Raw genomic sequence first — 26,515 nt, 5'->3', positions numbered from 1 at the left:
AAGAACCTTTTATGTAATCTTTTTTATTTGGCTCAGGCTGGTCTTGAACTCATTATTCTCCTGTTTCAGTCTTCCAAGAGCTGAGATTACAGAAATGTACCACCATGCCCAGCAATCCTCTTAAAATTATCAAAGGTTTCAAGATTTCATGTGGATCCTACCTATTGATATTTACCACACCAGGAATGAAAGTTCCCGATGTTGGACACCACAAACACAGGAAAAGCAAGCAGAGTCTCTGCTAGCCCCCGGGTGCTTGCACAGAAAGCCTCTGTGGGCTCTATGGCGCACGCGTGAGAAAGTCAGAGTAAGCTCTCCCCTCTGGCTCCCGTCACAGAGGAGAGACAATGGTACCCAGAGGGAGGGCCAATGGCAAAGACTCAGTAGCAAAGCGGCACGGCCAGTGTCCAGAGACCAAAGACATGGGGAATGGAATAGATGGAGGAATCCTACAGAGGTTATAACTGAGTGGGTTGGGAATGTTTACAGAAGTGAGATCAGCAGGCTGGACTCCAAGGATGGAGAGTGATGGACAGAATTGAGGGGCTGAAATGACATAGACACAGACCAATCAGTAGTAGGCATGGGGAAGGCCCATGACAACATGGGAAATAAAGATACTAGGGTGATAATGTGAGCTGTGGGATGCAAGATTGATATGTGGATGGCATGTGGAAGTAATTGGTATGTTGACTCCATTAAGCACTGTGAGAGTGGACTCATTAATACAGGCAGGGTGGCACATATCTGTAGTCATTCAGATAGTCAGTCATCTGTAGACATTCAGGAGTCTGAGGGAAAAAAACCCAACTTGAATTGAGACCAGCCCGAGCTAGATAATATTACTGCAAAACAAAACACAGCAACACAAAACAAAAAGCAGACAGTAGGGATGTGGCTCAAAGGGTAGAGAGAGCACTTGCCTAGCATGCATGCAACACCAGGTTCATGTCCAGAACTAAAGCATCTTTTGACATCTACTTAGAAATAGGTGCTGTAGTGGTCTGAATAACAGTGGCGTCCACAGGCTGCTGTCTGTGACCGTCTCTCTGTCTCTCTGTCTCTGTCTGCAGATCAGGATGTAGCTCTCAACTACTTCTCCAGCACCAAGCCTGCTGTGCCTGCCACAGGCTTCCTGCCATGACAGTGCATTAAGCCTCTGAACCAGCAGCAAGCCCTGGCTACTGCTTCCTTTGTGAGAGGTGCTGTGGTGAGAACAGTGGCTGAGACAGGTACCGTGGTACTGCAATCAGTACTTGGAAGACGGAGGATAAACAGCTCAAGTGCTTTATGACTACACGGAGTGCTCAAAGGCAGTCTGATTATAAGAAACTTCGTCCTTACAAAACCAGGAAAGCAAGGGAACAGCAACATGCGCTGCTCTTAAGAGGCCCCCGAGTTTAGCTCCTGTCACCTGCACTAGCAGCTCGTAACCCCCTGTAACTCCAGCTCCAGGGCACACACCCTCTTCTGGGCTCTGGCATACACACAAGCTTTTCAAAAACCAAAAGTTAATTGATTGTGTAAATAAGTAAATCCAACAGGGAGAAAAAAGAGCCAGATGTCACAATGACATAAACGATCTTCTAGAACCAGCAAAGGGGAAGTACCAATAGTGGTGTAGTACATTGATAAGAATGAGCGGTCTGTATAATACATGCAAGGACAGACATGGCAAGTTAAGATCTATCCATGAGTGCAAACCTGGATACACAGAGGACCATGTGCTTGTTCATCTCTGATCTGAGGGAACTAGACAATGTGGTGAGAAGTAAATAAATTCAAAGGAAAAAAATTACAAAAAAAAATGTATAGGGTAAAACAAAACATAAAATTCTTTTAAAAAAGAAAAAGATTTGCCCTGTGTGGTGCATGCCTTAAATCCCAGCACTTGGAAGCAGAGGCAGATGAATCTCTGTGAGTTTGAGGCCAGCCTGGCATACAAAGTGAGTTCTAGGATATCCAGGGCTACATAGAGAGACCCCATCTTGAAAGGAAGATGTATTGAGTGTGATGAGTGGCCTGCCTGCACATGTACACGTGCACTATCTCAGGGCCAGAAGAGGGCCTGATCCCCTAGAGCTAGAATTATGGATGCCTGTGAGCTGCTAAGTGGGTGCTGGGAATCAATCCCAGGTCCTCTATGAGAGAAAATACTCTTAACCCCTGAGCCATCTCTCTAGCCTCAACATGTCTTGTCTTATATTTATAGTGAGAAAATCGTAAACTGGTAGCTGCAACTGAGAACCAGAGCCTGGTGCACTTGATTCCCATAAGCCACTTCTGCAAATAATTTAGGAGGAACCAGTGTAAAAATAATGTTCTATTTGGATGGGTTCTGTAAACTAGGAATTCTACGATTCCTGTAATTTCTCACCTTGTTGTAACATTGACTATTGACACACACCTCGACATTGTCTTAAGATGGTTGCTCACAGTAAGAATTGCTTCCACAGGCTGAGGGAATGGACCAGCAGGAAAAGGACAGAGGTGTGGTGCTAGGCCACACCTCTTCACCTTTGGGGAAGTACCCAAAGGCTGGGAACACACTGTGGTGGTGTACTTCCCCAACTGGGGCCTGTGCTACCTGGGGATTCAGGGACAGCCTTAGCAGGCAGCTGCTGACCACCACTGTGCCCTGGGGCTGACTGGCAGGCTGTGAGGTGCACTTCTTCCTGGGCAGTGCTAGCTAGAGATGCACAGAGGAGGCAGCCACTGCCTGGCTCTCCTGTCAACGTGCAGTGAGCCTACACCTCGGCCAAGGAGCAGAGGCTCAACTTTGGGGCTGCCCTCCCTAGCAGCCTTTGTACAGCAGCAGCACCAAAGCAGTCCTGAGGAATGGCTCGTCCACCAACAGAGCGAGCTGCACGCCCATCTCACTAGGCTCACCACTGCCGAGCCAGAGGGATTACCCTCAGATACATCCTGGGAGTCAGGAGAGAGACGAGAATGGCAGCCACACTCAGGCCCAGCATGACAAATCCACCGCAGACAGGGATGAGCTCTTCTCTCAGGTGGACAAGAAGGGAAAGAGGTGAGGCAGCCCTGAGTACCAGTCTGGCAGACTGATGCGGGAGGCCTGCATCACACTCAGTGGCATCACCTATGATGGCAAGGACAGACACTGTAGGTCTGTTACCTCCGACCCAGGAACAGCTCATCCCCAAGTGGACACAAAGGCAGTCTCTAAGTGAAGAACGAGTGAGACCCCATTCCTGTCATGGCTGGCACGCTGATCCAAGGCAGGACAGAGGTGGAAGCGCCAGTCCCTGTATACAGTCCGTGTCTCTGTGCCTGCCTTTCTCCCTCTGACCTACTGAATGTTCCGAAATACTCTCCTCCCCCTTTCTGGGTCCCTGAAGTGGAAACTTAAGGGTTCTTTGGAAGGTGGATGTGTTGGACAGAGTTTTGCTGGGGCAAACACATGAAGGAGTGTTTCGTTGAAGTGGACACAGTTGAAAGACTAAGGCAGACTCATGAAGAAACATTTTGCTGAAGCAGACACAGGAGACAGGATGATCTGCTAAAGCAAACATGTGAAAGGACATGTGATGAAGGAGTCTTTGCTAATGACACACGCATGTTGGCCCACCTTACACTGTGTAGCTGAGCTGCATGTGTGGGCTCCACAGAAACACATCACATTCTATGTAGCTGAGCTGCATGTGTTGACTCCACAGAGAGAAACGCACCACTTCTGGTGCTGCGGCTTCTTTCTACTCCACAGACTTGGGCTGACTGGCAGTGACGTCAGTTGAGAGAGACACATGCTAGGCGAGACCCGTGGAGGACGTGATATTTGGAGGCATAAACAGAACTCAGCAGACAGTGACAGGCTGGGCCTGACTGCTTACACAGGTAAACACTTGCTGGTCTCTCATCTCTGCTGACCTTTGCTTTGCTCAGGAAGACACACCTGAGAACCCCTGATGTCCCTGTAGGCCCCCAGTACTGACTCCTGTTGAGGCTGAGGCCTGGCTCCCTCTGCTAGGTCGTGCCACTGCTGCTGACTCGAGTTTGCTATCCTGACTCTACCCAATTAGACTACTGGTGTACCTGAGAAGTATCTGCGAGTGGTCGAGCTGTCACAGCTGACCGTGAACTGAACTGCCAATCTCCATTCCACACAGATGGGAGTTGCTCCAAAGAACCTTTCCAAACAGGTCCACTTCCCCACCCTCCCACCCCGTATCCTTTCTTTCCCACTACCTCTGGTGGGTGATAGGCTAAAAGGGAGGTTATAATGTATAGAACCATCATTAAGAATAAGATTAAAAAACCCTAAAGTTGCAGGCCCCTCCTACTTCTGGGCTGAAAAGTGCCTGAGGATGGGCTGTGACTGCTGTTACCACCACTGTCCTGCGTCTGTGAGCGCTTGGAACAAAGTGCTTCAAAGTGTTCTCATTAAAGTAACTGCAGACATATTTCAAAATATTGCTGAATTTTACAGGTCTCAGAGTGACCAATGAGGTAGGTGAATGACCTTTAGAGGGAAGAGAGTTGGCAATGAAAGTTGTATGACTTTTATACTTACTTCTATGTCAGCAAACATGGATTAAAATATCCACAGTGCAATTCCATTGTTTAAACAACACCTTGGTCCTAAATGAAAGGGTTGCTGTTCTTAAACTGATCACTGTAATTTGTTGTTTTGATTTTTTTCATCCATCTTTATTAAATTGGGTATTTCTTATTTACATTTCAATTGTTATTCCCTTTCCCGGTTTCCAAGCCAACATCCCCTAAGCCCCTCCCCCTCTCCTTCTATATGGGTGTTCCCCTCCCCATCCTTCCCCCATTATCGCCCTTCCCCCCAACAATCATGCTTACTGGGGGTTCAGTCTTGGCAGGACCAAGGGCTTCCCCTTCCACTGGTGCTCTTACTAGGCTATTCATTGCTACCTATGCAGTTGGAGCCCAAGGTCAGTCAATGTATACTCTTTGGGTAGTGGCTTAGTCCCGTTGTTTTGATATTTTGAGACTGGGTCTTACTATGTAGCTCTGGCTGTCCTAAACTCACTATGTAGACCAGACCAGACTGGTCTCAAACACACAGACATCTACCTGCCTCTGCTTCCCGAGTGCTGGAATTAAAGTACACCACTGGGGTTGGGGATTTGGCTCAGTGGTAGAGCGCTTGCCTAGCAAGCGCAAGGCCCTGGGTTCGGTCCCCAGCTCCGAAAAAAAAAAAAAAAAAAAACAAACAAAAAAACACAAACAAACAAACAAACAAACAAACAAAAAAGAAGTATACCACTATGTCTGGCTAATAAATGCATCTTAACTTAAAAAATTAGTTGAAAAATTTCTTCTTAGATAATGCATGAAAGTTAAATTCTTGGCTAAGTATGGTGGCACATTCCTTTAGTCCAAGCACTGGGGAGGCAGATGCAGGCAAATCTCTGAGTTTCAGGCCATCCTGGAAACAGAGTGAGTTCCAGGACAGCCAGGGCTACACAGAGAAACCCTGTCTTGAAACAAAACCAACAGCAAAAAACCATGCCACTACTGCTGTCTCAAAACTCTCAATGTTCTTTGCTTAGTTGTAAAAGTTTTTTTTTCTTTTTTTTTTTTTTTTCGGAGCTGGGGACCGAACCCAGGGCCTTGTGCCTGCTAGGCAAGCGCTCTACCACTGAGCTAAATCTCCAACCCCTAGTTGTAAAAGTTTTAAAAAAAATATGTCCTAGAGTGGGGTTGGCAAGATGGTTCAGCAGTTAGGAGCACTTGTCACTCATGCAGAGGACATGGATTCTTAGCAGTCACATGGGGGTTTACAACCACATACCTCAGGTTCTAGAGGATCTCCTGCCCTCTTCTAAAGGTACCAGGTATATATATGTATCTATATCTAATCTGTATCTATATCTATACTATATCTAATCTATATATCTATCAAATATCTTCATCTGTCTATATCTATCTATACCTATCCATACACACAAACACATGTGCTACACAAACACACAGGTAGGAAAAACATACACTTTAAGTAAATGTTCAAAATTTAAGAAGATATTTAAAATGGTTTTAAAGAAAAGTAATTTTGAAGTAGATATTTACAAGAATCACTTTAAACAGCTGAGAAGACAGTTCAGCAGGGAAACGCCCTCGTTGTACAAGCCTGATGACCTGAGCTCAGTCCCTAGAGCCCATGTAGAAAGCCAGGTGTACCTGTACACAGGTTCACCCATGCACAGGTGCGCCCATGCACAGGTGCGCCCATGCACAGGTGTGCCCATGCACAGGTGCACTCATGCACAGGTGTACCCGTGCACAGATGTAATCCTAGCGTGCCTGAAAGGTGACATGGGAAGCAGAGTGGAGAACCAGCAGCAAGTACCTGAGCTACGCTGGGGTGTGCGGCTCAGACACAGTACAGACTCCAATGCAAGCATAAGGCAGGAGGGAAAACCAGTTCCCAAGAGTTTCCTCTTACATCCATGTGTGTGCTCGGGCATTGCATACTTACACTCAAACACATAATCAATCTTGAGTCTTTTATTAAAAGAAATCAATTTCATGCTAGTCAAGCACTTCAGTGGGTAAAGGCACTTGAAGCCGGGCCTGACAACCTGAGTTCTAACCCTGGGACCCAAAGTGTGAATGGAGAGATTTGGTTCCTCATGCCATCCCCTGACCCCACAGGTGCTCTGTGCACACAGATATATTCACGTGTAAATAAGTGAAAATGTAAATTTAAAATGAAAAGAGTGCGGGCTGGAGAGATGGCTCAGAGGTTAAGAGCACTGACTGCTCTTCCAGAGGTCCTGAGTTCAATTCCCAGCAACCACACGGTGGCTCACAACCATCTGTAATGAGATCTGATGCCCTCTTCTGGTGTGTCTGAAGACAGCTACAGTGTACTTATATACAATAAATAAATAAATCTTTAAAATGAAAAGAGTGACTTCAAAAGGAACAATTTAAACGTCATATCTTGGGTTGGGGATTTAGCTCAGTGGTAGAGTGCTTGCCTAGCAAGCACAAGGCCCTGGGTTCGGTCCTCAGCTCCGAAAAAACAAACAAACAAACAAATAAACGTCATATCTTTGAAGACACAGTGTCCCACCGTGTGTGCCTGTGAGTGTGTGTGTGCGTGTGTGTGTGTGTGTGTGGAGTCACTACCACACTGGACCTTATGTGGTGGTAGGCACCCACGGGGTCCTGATGTTTCAGCAGCAAGTGCTACTGACTGAGCCGCCTTCCCAGCCACAGTCAGAACTGTGAGTGGGTGCCTGGGGTCTGCGGAGGTCAGAAGAAGGCAGCAGGTACCAAGAACTGGAGTCATGAGTAGTTTTGAACCACTGTGTGGATGATGGGAACTGAGCCTGGGTCTTTTACCAAAGCACTAAGTGTGCTTAACTGTATGGCCAGCTCCAGACATTAAACATTTTATTACTAATTAGTAATATCGCCATCATCATCATTGTGTGTGTGTGTGTGTGTGTGTGTGTGTGTGTGTGTGTGTGTGTGTGTGTGCAGGTGCTCAGAGGCCAGGAAACAGTATGGAATCCCCAGGGGCGGAAGCCAAGGTGGCTGTGAACTTCCCGAGGTAGACGCTGACCCTGCAACCAATGAGCCACTTCACCAGCCAACAGACTTGGTTGAAAAAACAAGTTATCATTTTAAAGGGGGAAAGAAAGGCACGGGATATGAGCAACACATCTGTGCAAGGTTAAGACCAACGCATCCCACCATGCACTGCAATAGGTCACTCAATTGACTGTGCCACATTACAGTGAAATGCGAAGCTTGTCATTGGGCCGAAAAGTGCAATTCAGCAGCTGTCACCAACCATGTGTACCACTATACATGCGGTACAATGCTGTCATTTAGGAAAGATCAGCCCCCCTCTCAATGCTTACTTAGGTCAGTAGGCCTCATGCTTTCCGGTTCAGGCCCGGAGGTGCTAAGGGACACTAATCTATCTGCAGGCATTGGTGTGGGTAATGGATTAATGATTTACAGCCCTAGCTCTGCCTTTAGGAACAATATTACAGACTCAGCTCCTTCGTGATCGAAATGGAATTTGATAAATGTTCTTCCTCCTTTTATCTGCCCACTGTGTTCCTAACCTTTTACAGTAATGATCAGAATCAGGGCTAGCTTATTCCTGACACCTTTCTAGCCTATGGGGAACGACAAAAGAATTACAGGATTCTCAACTTCACTCTGAACACTTACGTGAAGACAAGAATCGGCCCCTACTCCAAACTTTTCCATTCAATACCCAGCATGGAAATTATATTCCAAATGTTATCTGCAAGGCTTTCACAGGACAGCTCCCCAGGAAGCTCGCTCTGCTGCCCGAGACTATAAAGAACCATGCATATTTTAAAGGAGAAATTCCACCGAGCTCTCAAGTTTCTCCTTACAACTGGGCCAGAGTGAGTACTGCTTGTTCTCAAATCCCATCCATCCAACCTCCATGCTGCTCTCCATGTCTCAATTAAATCACCTTTGTCAACTGTCTGGTCAAGTGATCCTTAAATAAAAAGTCCATAGGAATAGGCTTGAGGCAGCTAATGAGTTAGGAGGCGGGTGCCACCATGCACACATGGTGGCTGTGTCCCGTTGGTCAGGCTACTTTCTCACTCACGGGCTCAGAAGTTTGCTCTCGGAGCTGCTACCTGTTTTAAGCAAAAAGAAAATGTTTCAAAGCAACCTTTATTTTCTGCTAAAATGGCCGTCTGTTCACCATAGCTAGTGTGACATAAACACATACACAAATACTATCCCAACCTTTCCCAACCTGCTAGTCTTACATTTTTAACTTTAAATTAGTCTCAGCAGGCGAGCATGAACGACGTAATGCTGTGCGTATGGTAGCAGCTAGTGAGCTGTGACTCCTTCACAGCCTGTGATGAACAATGGTATACAAGCTGGTAGCCACAGCTGTTAGCAGAGGCTGGCCCAGGAATGTCTATCTGTGAGAGAGCTGAGCACGCCCTCCCAAGCCTCTGTTCTTCTCCTCTCAGACCACCACCCCACAGCTGTCACCACCCTAAAGACTGCTTCAGCTGCCATCCCAATGGTTTTAAGGTTCCAAGAAAAAAGATGCAAAGTTTTCAATCTAATATTGTACGCAACACACACTACTATCACAGTAAGCCGAGCCAAATTTATTTGGTCCAATTTTGTTCTCTCTTTAGGAAAGTGTAGGACCCGCAGGCCCTGCTATGATAAAGAGAACAATGTGATTTGAAAGGTTCTAAAAATATCTCAGGCTTGCCTAGGCTCACTTGGAAGGGTGGATGATTCAACCACAAGTGTCAAAATTTGGTTCCCAATTTTTCTGGAACTGACAGCTGCAGCAGATCTTGCCAGGACTCCCTTATCACCACGCTGCTTCTCTTTGAAGTCCTTAAAGAAGATTTCATAATCGTCCCTATTTAGCTCTAGGATTTCTGGTGGTGACTGCAGAATGAAATGCTTGGCTGTTTTTAAAGCTGCTTATAATAGTATTTGACTAAGCACATTTTCCGAGCTGCGAGTTTCTTGTGATGGGGAGGGAGAAGGTGCAATGGGCTGCACCCAGAGGTGACCTCTCAACCCATAGACCAGGGGAAGTAACTAGAGGTTCATCTGGTGCCATAAAAGAATTGAGACCCAAGAGACATACGTCAATCTGAATGAAAACCCCAGGAACATAGCCTGCAAGCTTAGATTGACTAAAAAAAATGGCAAAATATCACACCTAAAGAATTGGCTATAGACTACCAGATTAAATAACAAATTTAAGTTTGTGATCAGGATGATAAAACTACTTGAGGATGTGGCTAGTGTCCATGACTAGGGTGCAGAATGGTTAATTTTTCTCATCAACCGAAGCTTGCAAAATAGCGCCAAGACATTTGCTCATATTAATATCCTGGTTTAAAACAGAAACCTTTCACTGGCCAGGCAGATCTCTGTGGGTTTGAGACCACTTTGGTCCTGAGTTTCAGGCCACCTAGGCAGCACAAGGAGACCATGTAGACAGAAAAAAGGAAGGAAGGAAGAAATTGAGGTGGCAGGGGGGCGGGGGCGGGGGTTGTGTGCAGGAGGGAACAGCAGGGAGGAGGAAGCAGGGGAGCCAGCTTTCATTCCAAGTGTCTGGCACCCAAGATGCATCTGTGGCCTTTACTGTTTCTTGGGAAGGCAGAAACTGGATGCATGAGCTCAAGAGCGCTACAGACTACAGTGGTCCACAAAGCCTGCTGTCAGCATACGCACTGGAAGGCCACAGTGACAGTGTGAGCAGGATAACAGTGTCAGGGACTGCATCCTGGAAGAGGCTCCACTTGAGTTCTTGTAGAGGGGCACACTGACACCACGGACACTGCCACAGTCCTGCCTTCTCATTCCTGCGGATGCTAGTGCTGCTGCTCCATCACTGTGAGGTACTTCTGTGCAGATACAGGTAAACACTTCAAAACACAGAAAAGGTCAGGTCACGCAATCCTAAGATCTTCTTCCAATATCTGAACTTGAATAATGGCAAGGGATTTGCACTTTAAACCATATATGGATTTATGTTGTTTATATTTAAATTTTATTTTTATTTTCTGTGGTATGTCTGCCGAAATGCATTTGTGCAACACAGGTGTGTGGTGTTCACGAGAGGCCAGAGAGGGTGCTGGATCCCTTGGACTCCACGTAGATGCGGGGAATTGAACCTGGAATCCTCCGAAGAACAGTCAGTGCTCTTAAACACTGAGTTCTCTCTCCAGTCCTCCATATGAAGATTTTTTTTTCCGGAGCTGGGCACCGAACCCAGGGCCTTCCAGTTGCTAGGCAAGCGCTCTACCACTGAGCTAAATCCCCAACCCCCATATGAAGATTTTTAACTAGAATCTAATAGCAAATAACTTACAAATTAAAATGTGTTTTCTCTTATAAGTGATAAAATTTAGAAAAGTCACACTGAGAAATTCCTATATGTCCCTTGGTGAATGATTCCCACTAATTTTATTCAATGACTTTCAACTCTTAATTGATTAATTTATTCAGGTGTTTCAAGACAGGATCTCTTTGTGTAGACCTGGCTGTCCTGGAACTCACTCTGTAGACCAGGCTGGCCTCAAACTCAGAGACCCACCAGCTTCTGCCTCCCGAGTGTTGGGATTAAATATATGGGACAACACTGCCCAGTGACTTTCAAATCTTTTTAATGTGGAATTTTATTCTCAAACAAAGTTTTATTTTCAGCCTAAATGTGTTGTTCAGATAGAAGAAGAACTGAGGTGCCTATCCTCAAAAGAGGATGAGAACATGCTCCAAGGGTCTGCTGAGACAGTTACTCAGACCCTAGATGCTGCCCTGCTCTAGTATGGAAATACGATTTTGACCTTGAAGAAAGAAAGGCTGTACACAAACTCTACAAACCCTGAGCCACCCAAAACCCATAAAAGTAACAGAAAAAATGTTAATATCATCTAAATTACAAAACATCCTAGGAAAACAAAAGAAGCTAACACCATAAAAGAATTTGTTAACCCAAGTAAGAACTAAGATAATAGTTAAAAATGTTTCACTTGTTAGAAAAACAAAACCACATTAGAATATGTCAGAAATATATGCAATTATTATTTTTAGAATCTACACAGGTGTTCTGGGAGATTCTTTGGCTTCAACTCAAAACAAAAAGTACAATGCTACTCAAATTTCAAGCCCACAGAACAATATTATGTCTGTTTCTGTCTCCAGAGCCAGGTCTAACATGACTTAGAGGTATATTACTGCTTGTTTCTCTCTGGAAGGGCTGGGCTGGGGACAGGAAACAGTCCAATTCTCACACTGTCAAATCTACTCAGGGGGTTGGGGATTTAGCTCAGTGGTAGAGCGCTTGCCTAGGAAGCGCAAGGCCCTGGGTTCGGTCCCCAGCTCCGGAAAAAAAGAACCAAAAAAAAAAAAAAAAAATCTACTCAGGGAGCTGGGCAGGGTAATGAGCTCTGCAGTTAAGCACACTGGCTACTCTTCCAGAGGACCTGGATTCAATACCCACTTGTGACTAACAAGTCTCTAATTCCAGGGGCTCCACCTCCTTCCTCTGGTCTCCACAGACACATGGCACGCACATGGCACACAGATATGCATACAGACAAACCACCCACACACATAGAAAGTTTCCCTGGGCATGGAACTTCCCTGATCTCCATGTCTCTTATTCTAATTATGTTAACAAGACTGCCATCCTGAGTACAGTCCTGCTGTTGGACATCCACTACCAAAGAAATGGGAGTTTGACTTGTTTGCTTGCCATTTTTTTATTTATTTATTTATTTATTTATTTATTTATTTACCAAAAATGTGCTTTTGCAGATGGAGCACATGGCGACTGCTCGGTGAACGGCTGCTGCAATGGCTCTCCCCAGCACTATCCTACTACACCTTGAATGTAGGCTATGAATTAATTAGAACATTTTTCATATTTTCCTAATAGCTCCAGTTTGAACATTGGTTTCAAACTTCAGCCGTGACCTAGAGTTCTAGCTTTCACAATCTCCACTTCGTGGTAACGAGAACACCGAGGTCTGAGGAGCCAATGCATGGGAGCTGCTGGTGTTCTAAGGACCCTGCAGGCACTAAAGCAGTCAGTCAGTCCTCAGAGGGAAGAGAGAAGTCACCGCGTCCTCCGGCATCAACTATTTTTTTTTCTTTTTTCCGGAGCTAGGGACCGAACCCAGGGCCTTGCGCTTGCTCTACCACTGAACTAAATCCCCAACCCCCATCAATTATTCCACATTCTGCATATTCACACTTGCAGACATGTGCCAGTGGGTGATATGCGCTCAGAGAGCTGACTCCCTGAGCTGACTCCCGGGGCCTGGCTCTTACCCTCTCTTTCCCTTGTTCCTCCCAGAAGCACGAGCATGCCACAGAACGACAGCTCCACACATGATGTGGTGGCTCAGCCCGCTTTGTAAGAAGCTTTGATACTAATTATTTCATGTGTTTTTCCTAGAGACATTCATCCCCATTTTACAGACAGAAATTCCTCAGAAAAGTCAAGAATCTTCTCAAGGTCAGTGGAAACAGATTCGACTTTGAACAAGTCTGAGCTGTGCAATGCTATCATCTCCCTGGATGCCCGAAAACGGTAAAACAAGGGTGAAAACACTGCTCTGATTAGAGCAGGCAAGTGCAAGCCATCCAGCACAGTGCTCTGCACGAGAAGCTCTCAAGACTGGAGCCCCGCTTCCTCAACTCATAAGGTTCGGTCATGGCATTCTTTACAAACACTACACAACCCCCTTCCCTCTCTCTCAGTCTATGTAGACTCAGCTGGCCTGGCACTTATTATGTAGCCCAGGCTGGCCTCAAACCTCTGGCAATCTTCCTGCCTCAGGGCACTCCTGAGTGCTGCCTTTACAGGCTCCAGTCACTACCACCCAGCTCTGGGCCACTATCTCCTAACACCTTCTCTCCAAGTGCTTTCACAGAGAAAATTATAAATGGGTGACTTCCGTGTGATGCCAAATAGGAAACTTCAGAGAAGGCCGGTATCTTACATAATTTTAAGTAGAACGAGCTTCCTCCTTTTTGCCCATATGGTCTATCACTCTATCAAAGTTGAAAATAAAACTGGTCTACCAAGATTTGTTCTTTAGAAAATTATGCATAATGTTCCCCAATACCTTCTGTTCTTTTAGGTAAATGCCAAATAATTTACTTGATTAGTTCTAGTTTGATCAAACATTACTTGAAAATTAAGTTGACCATAGCAATCCAAAGCTATCTTTCCCCATTCAAAAGCATTCTTGGTCTGCCATCAGAAACCACTGCACAACATGTCTGGGAAACAAAGGCTCACAGCTTGTCACTGGGTTCTTCCCCCTCGCATTTGCACAGAGAGAAAGTCTAGTGAGCCTGACACGGGATTCATGGGCACTGTGGTCACAGCACTTAAGTTATCCTGTGACCGGGACTTCACTTGGATAAAAACACTAGGAAGCAGCACAGGGCCCTACAAGCAAAACTGCTGGGAAATTAACCTTTTTCTTCCTTGAACATCAAAGACGCCAAGAAGCACACACTTGTCTCCTAAGCATCATTCAGAATAAGCTGTGTCTGATAGCCAACTGGAAGCAGATGCTAAAAGCCAAAGAAATTCCTTTTTGTTTGTTGAGACACTGTAGCCTAGGCTAGCCTCAGAGTCCCTTCAGTCCCTACTGCCCAGGTTCCCAGTGTTGTAGCAACAGGCAGGAGTCTCATATCTAGCTCCCAGTGGAGTTTGTCAACCAAATGTTGCTCTACTAAGTTGCTAGTTCCCCTTCAGACTAAAAGCCACACTGCAAGGCTACAATCAGAAGCACAGAAGAAAATAATCTGCAGCACAGGAAGAATTCATTTGTACTAGGCACGGTGAAGGAACACTGCCAATTTTCACAGTATGAACTCAAGAAGTTTTCAAAGTCCAAATGGGGTTTGGACATGAGCAGCTTTTCAAAGCAGCCTTAGTTGAGATCTAGGAGCTAAGGACCACAGGCAAGGTGCTGGAGTCCATCTGGGGCCTGCCACTTGAGCTGCTAAGTAAGACAGCACTGAGACAAGATGTCTGGCCTTACCCTCAGCTGCTCTGGAGCTAACTTGATAGTAAACAATGAAGAACGGTGTTTGCTGCTTGAGTTCCTCCATCAGCAGTCAGTGTTAATTGCCCCACTAACTTACAAGTCTGATGCAAGAAATGCAACTATTAAAGCATTGCTCAAAACTTAGGAACACAGACATGCAGTATTTCAAAGCTTAAAAGCATGCAGGTTGAGGCCATTTTGATGGCTGTTAGTCAAATACATATTGCTGACAGTCATTTAGTGATAATGCTTCCTTAGTTCCATATTCAGTAACAAAGACAAATTTATTATCTGTTTGATTCCCTAGACTTGCTTTGCCTTTATAATTTAATATTTAAATAAATCCAACATAAAGTCAGAGATGTAGAAATGGCTCGGAGCACGCCCTGCTTTTCCAGAGAACTAAGGGTGAGTCCCAGCGCCCACATCAGGTGGTTCACGACCACTGTGACTGCAGCGGCGTGCGGCACACCAGCTCTGGCCTCTGCAGGCACGCACACTCACAAGCACACACCCCCTCCCACACACTCACAATTTAAATCAAAAGGCAAGTGGAACTCTAGAATACTGTTTCGGAAAACACCAGTCTTTTGTATCTCATATCAAGAAATTTTTAATATTACCTCAAACAGACACAATATTTAATACTTCGGCTTTCAGTAACTTTTACTAATTGAGATTAACCTCACATCAGCATACACTTAAGAAAGTTGAACATGTCAGTGATTTCAAACAAAACCCCACTGACACAACCTCGAGCCTCAGATGCTTCAACCTACCTCATCTCCCTTCAGAACCTCAGTGCCGTCAAATTCCCGGGTCTGGTTTGTCTTCACAGACACCTCTCTCTCGAGGCTGGCCAGCTTCTCCTTGGTCTCCTGCAGCTCCTCAGCTTTGGCCTCTTTCTTACGAGAAATGATGGACGCCTAGATGGATATTTAATATGAGAATAAAATAATACATACATTCAGTTGTCTGTTATCTTGTGAAATTACCTTTTTTATTTTTTATTTTTACCAATATTTCCAGAAATACCACCTGCGCCAACCAGTCCTTTTCCTCAGCTAGTGTTTAGCAGGAACAATGTGTATTGTCAAACCCAAGACATGCTGAAAGGCAAAAGCCCTGGGATGGGGGGAACCACTAACTGCCCCCCAATATACACTAGTAAAAATATTCAGGCCTTCTTGAGTAACACTGAAAGGCAATGAAAACACCTTCCAGGGAAGGACGCAGACTAAGACCCAGTCTACGGTTTGTAGATCTCCACTCACTGGTAGAAAATATGAGCACCTTATTTTGAGAAATACAGTGAAGTCAATGCAGTCTGGTCTCCATGGACCTCCACATACACACTTCCCAGCACCTGTGTGGCAATGAAGCCTCACTAAGATATCTATGACATTTGGTACATTTAATAAATGATTTGTTTTGAGATATTTCTGTTACGTGTATGCGTGCACACCTCAGTGTCTGCATGGCACTATGTGTGTGCAGGAGCTCACAGAGGTCAGACAGGGGCACTGGAACTGAAGGTACAGGAGGTTTTCAGTGTCATGTGGGTGCTGAGAACCAAACTGGGGTCCTATGTGAGCAGCACATGCTCTGTACCATTGAGCAATCTCTCCAGCCCAAGACTCATCTCTGTGTGTGTGTGTGTGTGTGTGTGTGTGTGTGTGTGTGTGTGTGTGTGTGTAGGTCCATGGAGACAAGAAGGCACGGAGTCCTCTGGAGCTGAAGGCACAGGCTTCTGTGAGCTGCCTGACCTGGGGACTGGGAACAAAACTGGGGTCCTCTGTAAGAGCAGCAGGAGCTTTTAATTGCAGAGGCATCTGTCTAGCATTTTAATAAGTAAGATATAGGTTAAAAGTCAAACATCAGACTTGTACATATTTACATAATCCAGATGGATGCTCTTAAATGTGAATGAACATCTACATGAGCTAGAACTCTGGAAATTCTCTTTTCTGTCTTTCTTTTATTTGTTTATTTATTTTTGAGACAGGGTTTGTATTTGTTTGGAAAAAGGGTTCCTGTACATGGCCCTGGCTGTCCTGGAACTTACTCTGTAGAGCAGGCTGGCCTGCTCCTCGGTGCTGAGATTAAAGGCATGCACCACTACACTCAGCCTTGAGAGTTTTCTTAGATTCTTAGAATGGTATCAGCCAGATTGTGACACAGTAGATACCATAGAGTAAAACAAGCATGACAAGAGAGGGGCATGCTGTGCAGACCCTTTAAAAATTCTATTTTTTCATTTTATTAAAAAATAAATAAGAGGCTGGGGATTTAGCTCAGTGGTAGAGCGCTTACCTAGGAAGCGCAAGGCCCTGGGTTCGGTCCCCAGCTCCGAAAAAAAGAACCAATAAATAAATAAATAAATAAATAAATAAATAAACAAACAAACAAAAGAGAAGCAATGAAGAAATGTGTCCCCTTATGCAGGGACTCCACCTTAAAGACAAGGGAGTGAAGTGCCACTCTGTGTGGGAACTGAGATCTCATGTGACAGAGAAACAGGAGAACCCCTCCCAAGATCAAAGTGCCCAGGTTCTCCCTACATCCAACACTGTGAAGCTATGCGCTAACTCCATCAGACAGAACAGGAATGTGAGCGCTGGAACCTGATCAGATGATTTTATATCCTAAAAAACGAACAGCAACACTAGAGCTAAAACATCAGTAGTTTAACCTGAGGGTGTGCGTCCATCCCGACTGACACCACCAACCATGATCAGTGTGCGTCCATCCCGACTGACACCACCTACCATGATCAGTGTGCGTCCATCCTGACTGACACCACCTAGCATGAACTTGCCATTTAATAAACAGAACTCCACATTCACAGAAACTGGCACACTGCATTTCAAACTTGAAGTGCTGCCTTCCCAGGCCTCGGCTACTCCTCTGTTGTAACATGGAGATTAGCAGAGACCTGGAAGCCGTGATTCCTCTCCTCCTCACCGTAAGACCATAGATAACCACCTTACCTGTTGCCTGTACAGTGAGAGCTTGCCTTCTATTGGCTCGTTTCTCATCATTTTTTTCTCAATCAACTGATTGATCTCTGCGTTTACTTCATTGACCTAAAATGTGAAAGGTGAAAGATGTTAAACTCTCCCTGACAGCCAGGAGTGGTAGCGCATACTTGAAACTCTGAGCACTAGGGAAACTGAGGCAGGAGGATAGATACTTTAGGTCAGCTTCAGCTACTCAGCAGAACTCTCTCAAAAAACCAAAAAACACTAAAACAAGCAGCCAGACAACAACACCACCATCCCCATGATTGTGTGCACTCAGTGAGCTCAGTGCGGCAGCAGGGCCACGCTCGGCTTGAGTTTATGTAACAGTCAGCCATTTTGGAAGTCACCAGGAACAAAGTACCAACTACTGTATGAGTGGACTGTCGTGAGCACTTTTAGAAACAACTAAAATAATAATAAATATTATACAACTTGACTACTTCTAGAGACTGAATCAGAATGCCTACATGATCCTGAAGCACTCAAAGGAAAGGTGCGCTCTATAAACCTGAAGTTACCCACACTCCTCCGCTGGGACTTACAAGTTACCAGGCAACAATGTGAACCCAGACAGACATTCCCCAGAGGCAGAGTGCAGGGAGTTCACGGACCCAGCTGAGAGCCGACATGGAACATCTAACACTCACTGATAGATACCATTTATCCTGATCACTAACCCTTTCCAAAGTAACAAAACTGAGTAACATCAGACTCTCAACAAAGAGAAACCAACCAACCAACCATGGCTTCCTATATCCATCCTTCAAAGGTCTGAACCCCTAACCTGTGACCTTCAATTTAAGCCATATCTGACTTGGACAGCCATGTTGTCTAAGTGAGTTAGGAGGGCAATATGGTCAGAAATAGATACTTAATAGGAGAGCTTATTAAACAAATTAAAGAATCAGCAAGTAAAAACCTCTCAATCAATTTGCATGAGAACTTTTAAAAATATACAAATATTAGTGCCTTATTTATAGGAACAAGATGTTATAATACATTAACGTTCAGTGAATCCTGAAGCAAAGTCTAGTCAAAGTACACATGAAACGTTTTAAATATAAAACCACCCTATTTGTTACACTTAAAAACAGAAGTGATATTATATTGTGATTTATTCTAAAGAACACAACATTCCAGAATATCCACAGGACAATGCATCAGCGGGGCTGTCAGCTCTTAGCCCAGGCTAGCTCTAGGGTCACAGGAGGACATCACAGAAGAGTGCAGGTCCTTGTCCCAGGACACATACCGCCAAACTAGAAGACCATCACTTACTTTAGACTCAAGTTCAAGAAGGTCAGAGTGGCCCATAGCTGGCTCAGAAACCACTTTTTGTAAAAAGTGTAATTCCTTTTTCTTGCTTTCTAATTCTTTTGGAAATTTTTCAGTGACCATATATGAATTAAATTTTATCTCCTCCTCTAGCCTCTTCATTAAACCTTTAAAAGACAAAGTAAATGAAAGTTTAGTTCAAAGGGCATTTACTATGACATTCTGTATCCTGCTTTGTGAGTCAGGCGTGAGCGGTGGGGTAATGTGTTAACACTCTCTGTGCAGTATCTATACAGTACCATACATCACTGAAACCTTTCCAGGTTAATTAGTAAGAGCATAAATCACAATTTACACAATTTACATAAAACATTGAGATAGTTATAGCAGAACTGATTAGGATCTTTCTAACTGTATAACCTAACTCCTTAAATTACAAATAACCGTTATGGAAGCACATCTATCAGGGCCCTATTTCATCTTCTAAGTATTTAAGAAGCCAGTGGGCCAAAGGAAAACACAAAGCAATCTACCCCAGGAATTCTCCTACACAGGGCACTTTATTCCCTTCCCTTCCTCCCTTCCTATCTGTGTGTGTGTGTGTGTGTGTGTGTGTGTGTGTGTGTGTGTGTGTGTGTCTGTCTGTCTGTCTGTCTGTCTTGCTTTGGCTGTCCTGGAATTCAGTCTGTAGACCAGGCTGGCCTTGAACTCACAGAGATCCACCTGCCTCTGCCTCCCCAGTGCTGGAATTAAAGGCTTGCCTGGCTTCTTTTTCTTTAATAGCTTCTCTACTTCTAATAGTTCATAACTAGTAACACATGGTAATGCGCCAGCTTCAGACCAATGCAGACAGTGAGAGGTCAACAAGTTCAAATCCGGAAAAGAGAAATAAAAGTGCCCACTTCCATAAATGTTTTAAATTTAGTTGCTTTTAATTTTATAAAGTATTAATTTATAGTAAATATTTTAAGATTTAATAGTTTTCTTACTTTGGCAGCTGTACAACTATATACAGATTTTCAGTGAATAATGGTTTTATTGTAAATTCCCAGCCTGGAGAGATTTACGTAGTTTATTTCTGATCTTTCCGTTACACATTTACAAATTCTTGACTTTTAAAAATGATGAGTTTCTAGCTTAAGTAATCTACGTATGAAGATTGCGTAACAAATCTGGCCCAAAGCCTTAAAGTTATTTTAGTTCTGTTGTACAGATCAGACATGTAAAATTTTATTAGTGCAAATTCACGGGTTTTCTACTCATCCTCTCAGTGCTCCCCCAGCCCCTTCAGGACTGGAGAAAGGTAGAGAAGGGAAGGTTGCTCTACGCTCCTATGGCGCCCAGCCCCATGCACTTTCTCACCAACTCTACATTCGTCTCCTTGTCCATGTGGGGACCAGCCTGCTCATTTCCAGGTAGCTACACACTTCCTATAAGCACAGGTGCATGAAATCTACACCTAAAATGTTTTTACATGTAAGATTCTTAAACATTTTTATTTTTAATAATTTATTTTTAGGTGCATTGGTGTTTTGCCTGTAACTGGAGTTACAGACAGTTGTGAACTGCATGTGAGTATTGGGGCTTGAACCCCAATCCTCTGGAAGAACAGCCAGTGCTCTTAAATACTGAGCCATCATCTCTCCAGCCCTAATTACTTTTCTACTTTAAAAAGCTTTGAAAACACAAACTAACCCTACGGTGACAAAGAGTAGATCAATGCCTGCTTGAGGAAGGGAACAGGGCCTGAGGGAGGCATTGCAAAGGCCACAGAGAACATTCAGGTAAGAGGCATGTCTACTACCTTGATTAAAGGCTGATGGCAGTCTGGGGAAGAGCTCAGATATGACAGAGCCCAGCATGCATGAACTATGAGCAGAGGATCCTAGGCCTCAGTTCCTGTCCACTTACAAAGTACATGCATAACATATAATATCTTATGTTTACCTGTTTTCAGCCAGTTTTTCTCACTCGATTTTTCCCTCTTGTCTATGGAAAACATTGTGTTTTTTTATCCAAGGTTAAGCTTCAGCTCCTACTTCCTATTGTGTAACTGTTCCCTAGAAGCTATACATTGAAGCACTGTATCCTGCAGGGAAACCCCATAACCAGGAAGGTAAACAACTCAAAACAACTTCAGGAAGTTCCTGAAATTGACCAGATTCACCAGGTCCCTCCCACCTGAAGTAAGTAATAAAACTGCTGACAGTTACTCTTAGACTAGTTGTGATGGTTATTCTTGGTTGTCAACTTGACTACATCTGAAATTAAGAACCAAAATTGGAGAGCATACTTGTAAGGGGTTTTTAAGCTTAATAATAGGAAGATCTGCTTCTAATCTGGATCTTTGAGGTAGGAAGACAGGCCTTTAATCCATATCTTTTGAGCTGAGAAAACCCACCTCTACTATGGGCCATAACTTCTTCTGGATGCCTATGTAAGGAAGGACATGGAAGAAGGAAGTTTTTACTCTTTGCCCATGTCCTCTTGGCTTGCTACCAGGCCCACTACTTCACTGGCATTAAAGTCTAAAAGTCTACTTCTCTGGGATTCCAGTGAAGACCAGTTGAGACATCCAGCTTCAGGAACTGATCAACTATTGGATTCTTGGGCTTCTTATTCATAGCCAGTCATTGTTGGATTAGCTGTACCATAGCCTGTATGTATGTATGTATGTATGTATGTATGTATGTATGTATATGTATATGTATACATCAGTATATACACAAATACACACACATACAGATTCATTCTATGAGTTAAGTTACTCTAGAGAACTCTGACTATGCCATCAAACTGCCTAGAAAACTCTAAGACAGACATGCTGTCTGAAAGGAGGAGAAATTGTCCTGGCTTCCCAGAAGTCACCTGGAAAGAACATTCTCTACCCACTGAGCTGCCTGTATACTGTGCAGTGTGCTCCAGGCCCCAGCTTCTGTGAGCTCTCACCCATGCTGGGGTGGGCTTTGGTGATACCGCTGTCACTGAGTCCCTTCTGCTCCTCTAAATAACCCCTCGCCTGTATTCCTCTAAGTAGCCCTAAAATCTCATGGTTCACTAGGCTGAACTTAGTATATTTACACTGGTCTATAAGAAGACATGGTTTCATCTCCCCAGGAAAAGTATTATGACAGAACGCATACCCCAACTACTAACAGAATATTTACTAGATTTCTGACACACAAATTACTTTTTGATATTGTAATGTGGCTGTAATATAATGAAATCTTTAGGACAGTCATCATTTTATAAGAGAACTATGAAGAACATGTCGTACACATGTAGGAAAATCTGCTGAGACTCTACCTCCTACAAAGTAAAACTTAGTAAACAAAGAATTAGATAAGGGACACCCACAACTAAATAAAAGGGTTTATTTTGTGTCTGGGTATTTTGCCTACATTGTATGTTTGTGTACCACATGTGTGCGGTGCCCACAGATGTCAGAGAAGGACATCAGATCTCCTGGAGCTGAAGTTAGATATGGTTGTAAGCTGTTGTGTGGGTGCTGGGAACTGAACCTGGGTCCTCTGTACAAGGGCTAAGCCATTTTACCATTTCAACTACTGACCCATTACTCCAGCCCCTGCATTGTCCCTTTTAATAGCTTTATTGGGCTACCACTTAACTGCCACAGAGTTCACCCATTCAGAGGTACAATTCAATGAATTCAGTATATAAACAGTTATCCAACTACCAGAACAATTCATTAGGTCATTATTAGCAAAGGAGTCTCTGAACTTACTTTTTTCTTTATTATTATTATTATTATTATTATTATTATTATTATTATTATTATATTTATGATGATGATGATGATGATGATATAAATGCATGTTCTATCTGCATGTACACCTGTGTGCCAGAAGAGGGCATCAGATCCCCATTACAGATGGTTGTGAGCCACCATGTGGTTGCTGGGAATTGAACTCAGGACCTCTGAAGAGCAGTCAGGGCTCTTAACCTCTGAGCCATCTCTCCAGCCCTCTATGGGTTTTCTCATCTTAGATATTTCTTATAAATAGTACCATACAATACATGGTGTTTTGTGATTGGCTTCTTACAGTTGGTTTTGAGATTCACGCACGCCATGAGCTCGTATTAGCAATTCACCCGCTTTGGTGGCACAGCAATACTCCATTGTACAAATACACGCTAGGAACGTGTGGGGTGCTTCAACTCTTGTTTATTACACATAATGCTGCTATGAACATGTATGTTCAGGTTTTGTGTGAGCAGATGTTTACCATCTCTTAAGTATATGGCTAAGGTTAGAAGTATTGGTTCAGGAGCTGGTGAGATGGCTCAGCAGTGGTGCTGCTGGCCGCCAACCAGATCCGACCATCTGGGTCTTAGCTCTGGAGCCACACGATAGAAGAAAACCACCTCCCACAAGCTGTCCTCTGACCTCCATACTCATATGGTGGCGTATGTGCCCCCTTACGAATAAAGGTTAAAAAGGGAAGAGTTAGAAGTTCACACGGTAATGACTGTTAGCATTTTGAGGAATCTCTACCCTGTCTTCACAGCAGCAAACATGAGGATCCTGTTCCTGTGCCTCTTGCCAACACCCATGATTGTCTGTTGCTGTGTTACTGCATCCTAGGTGCCATGCACTATTTATAGCTTATGGTCCCTCCCTAGGCTAGATGTTCACATTGTAACAGTTTCCCAACACAAATGAGAACTTTGTCCAGCTCCTTTAGCTCCTGTGAGCTCCTCTCTGAGGAGCAAGGACACTTTGAATACCTGGAATGGGATTGAGTGGGCCAGGAAAACAGCTCATCACCTGCACAGAGCTATGAAGAACTCAGCCAGGGACACCCATGTTATTACCTGCCATTCTCCAAACCAGCCCATAGAAAACATTCGCCTCAAGGTCTAGTATTTGATTTTTTTTTTTTGAGGTAGGGTTTCTCTCTATAGTAGTCCTCAATGTCCTGGAACTCACCCTGTAGACCAGGATGGACTCAAACTCGGAGAGATCCGCCTGCCTCTGCCTCCCAAGCACTGGGATTACAGGTATGTGCCGTGACTGCCAACCTTCGTTTTCCTTTTAGCCTTGTCAAGGATTCCTAATTTTTCCATCCATCACTTTTACAACACCCATCCTACGCACACAGGAAAGGGCCTACTTTCATCGTTTGACTGAAAACAGGAGGCAAAAACTATTTTTGAAAACCCATGGATATTTTTTTAAATCAGGATTCCCTTTGACCAGGTAGGAAAGCAATGATGCCCTAAAATGCGGAGTCGGTTAATGGCCGCCAACCATGATCAGGGCTGTCCTGCAGTGAATGCCTGTTCTCGAGTACACGTCACTCAGGGCTCCACTTACTCTCAGGCTTGGCGTCTGCTGCCGCGTGCCGCATACTCTTCAGCTGGTTTTGCACTCTTTGCAATCTCTGCACCGCATGAAACAGCTTTAAACGACAATTCAACTTATTAGTTGCTCAGTCCAGTGAAGTAAGGCTTACATAGACAAGCAACGGGGATACATGGGATTCCTAGCTACACAAGAAACAGGAAAATACTAAGAAGTGCACCAAAGCAAAGGCACATACTTTTCTCAAGATATTTGCATGTTCATTTAAATTTTATTTATTTTAGTTAGTGTGTGTGTGTGTGTGTGTATGTGTGTGTGTGTGCTAGAAAACGGTGTCAGATCCTATGGAATTAGTTACAGGAAGTTGTAAGCCATCCTGTATGGATGCTGGGAACCAAACTCAGATCTTCTGTGAGAGCAGCAATATGTTCTAATCTATTAAACTATCATCTCTCTAGACCCTCATGCGAAATTTAAAAAATGCTTCCAGAACATTTTCCTTTAGTTACTTTTTAAGGTAGCGATTAAAGAAAAATCATCCATTTGGGTATGGTAGCATGCACCTTTAATCCCAGCACTCAGGAAACAGAGGCAGGAGGATCTCTGTGAGTTCAAGGCCAGTGTATACAGCCAGCTCCAGGACAGCAAGGACTATACAGGAAGATCCTGTCTCAAAATAAATAAAGAATAAAGTCAATAGAAAACATTTTAGAGAAACTATTCCTTAGAGAGATGCATGCCTTCCCTTGTGTAACAAGGTTTTCTTCCCTAGGGAATGTTCACATTTGCAGTAATGGCTCAGCACCAGTCCCTGACCTGAAATAACCACCAAGGCTCAGGGAACAGAACCCTCCACTGCAGTAAATGGCTGTGCTGCCGAGTCAGCTCCCGAGGAGCTAAGTATCTTGGCTGCCAGCTTAAATTGGCAATTTAGAAATTACCTTGATTTGAAATATATGTTTAAAGTTTAAGGCAGATTTTTAATAAATTGAAATAATACTTTAAAGCCAAATATTTTCTTCTTTAAGGTGCAGTTTCAAAGCATGGCGGTGTGGGTGACTGTGAACACCCAACCACTCACTTAAGAGCTTCTGTGACACCGTCAACAGCAACGACACCCTAGGTGGGGCTCTGTACGATGTGCAAGCGTTGTGTTCTGGACTGCACTGGCCTCAGGTTGTTCCTCAGATCCCGCTACTGTGCAGCCGTAAAGTCAGTGCTAACCCTACGGTGTTCACCAGGCGGCTAGAACGTTCTTTTGCTTTCAGTGATAGCAGCACCCTGTACGTTTTATTCTAGTGACAAATAAGCAAATTGTGTCTCAAAATAAAAAGTAAAAAAGAATCTGGGGATACAGCTCTGTTGTAGAGTGCTTGCCTAACATGTGTCTGAGGGTCAACCCTCAATTACTGAAAAAAGGAAAAAAGAAATAGAAAAGAAAGAAGGAAGGAAGGAAGGGGAGAGAGAGAGGGAGAGGGAGAGAAACTGTAGTCTTGACTAGGGATACAGGTCAACCATACAGTACTTGTATAGCATGAGAAAGGCCCCTGGCTTGATTCCCAGCAACACACACACACACACACACACATACACACACACACACACACACACACACACCATACTCTCACAAAACCAGTCTTAAAGAAAAAGAATAGGTCTATCAAAAGGAAATGAGAAATTGTAAAATTCTTTTTTTTTTCTTTTTTCTTTTTTTCGGAGCTGGGGACCGAACCCAGGGCCTTCAAGCGCTCTATCACTGAGCTAAATCCCCAACCCCAAATTCTTTTTTTCAGTCTGAATTCCAAGAGGAGCTACTTCTGTGGTCTTGAGCATAAACCTCCTGCGGATACCTGATTCTTTTGTTCCTGCTTCTGTTGAGCAAGAAACTCTTCTCTCTCTTTCTCAACCCGAAGCTGTCTTGCTATTTTAAGCATTCGCTGATGGTTCTGGACAGTCTCCACCTACAGTTAGAGAAGAAGTAGTGCATGTCACTGTCACGCTTAGGAAAGGCATTAGCAGGTCAGGTGACCCTGGCATCCACTTATCACTTTCTCTTGGTAAACAGTACTCCCCAGAGAAGACAGCCAAGCTTTCAACTCAGGTCCTTGAAAGTCTTGGGCTACTGCCTGGGAGATCCCTTTCCTCCTGTGTTACTCGAGTCCGTCGGCCACTGGACGCCCATGCCTGGCTTAATCTTTATGTGCATTCCTAAGTCTCTGCCAGTCCTTGGGACTGGGCTGAGGTGTCCAGGGTAATTCATGACTTACCCTCTTCTTCAACCGTTCAACTCTCTTCATGAGCTGGTCTTTCTCCTCCTCCATTGCGCTGATATCCTG

General features: G+C 44.2%; 1 protein-coding gene across 6 annotated transcripts in view; it reads right to left on the bottom strand.

Moving 5' to 3' along the window:
- Ift81 (intraflagellar transport 81) overlaps positions 1 to 26,515 on the bottom strand; it is a 79,413-nt gene that overhangs the window by 41,280 nt on the left and 11,618 nt on the right. For all 6 annotated transcript variants that reach the window (XM_039089655.1, XM_039089656.2, NM_199120.2 and 3 more), the window contains exons 6-11: positions 26,447 to 26,512; positions 26,030 to 26,140; positions 24,192 to 24,276; positions 18,857 to 19,020; positions 17,546 to 17,641; positions 15,335 to 15,481 (exon numbers count right to left, since the gene is read on the bottom strand). In XM_039089655.1, the coding sequence (XP_038945583.1) occupies positions 15,335 to 15,481; positions 17,546 to 17,641; positions 18,857 to 19,020; positions 24,192 to 24,276; positions 26,030 to 26,140; positions 26,447 to 26,512 (669 nt within the window). The remainder of the gene's footprint in view (positions 1 to 15,334; positions 15,482 to 17,545; positions 17,642 to 18,856; positions 19,021 to 24,191; positions 24,277 to 26,029; positions 26,141 to 26,446; positions 26,513 to 26,515) is intronic.

The sequence above is a fragment of the Rattus norvegicus genome, chromosome 12, assembly GCF_036323735.1.
Source record: "Rattus norvegicus strain BN/NHsdMcwi chromosome 12, GRCr8, whole genome shotgun sequence".
Taxonomy (NCBI): Eukaryota; Metazoa; Chordata; class Mammalia; order Rodentia; family Muridae; genus Rattus; species Rattus norvegicus.
Note: the sequence above shows the minus strand (reverse complement) of the source record. Positions and strands in the feature narration are given on the sequence as shown.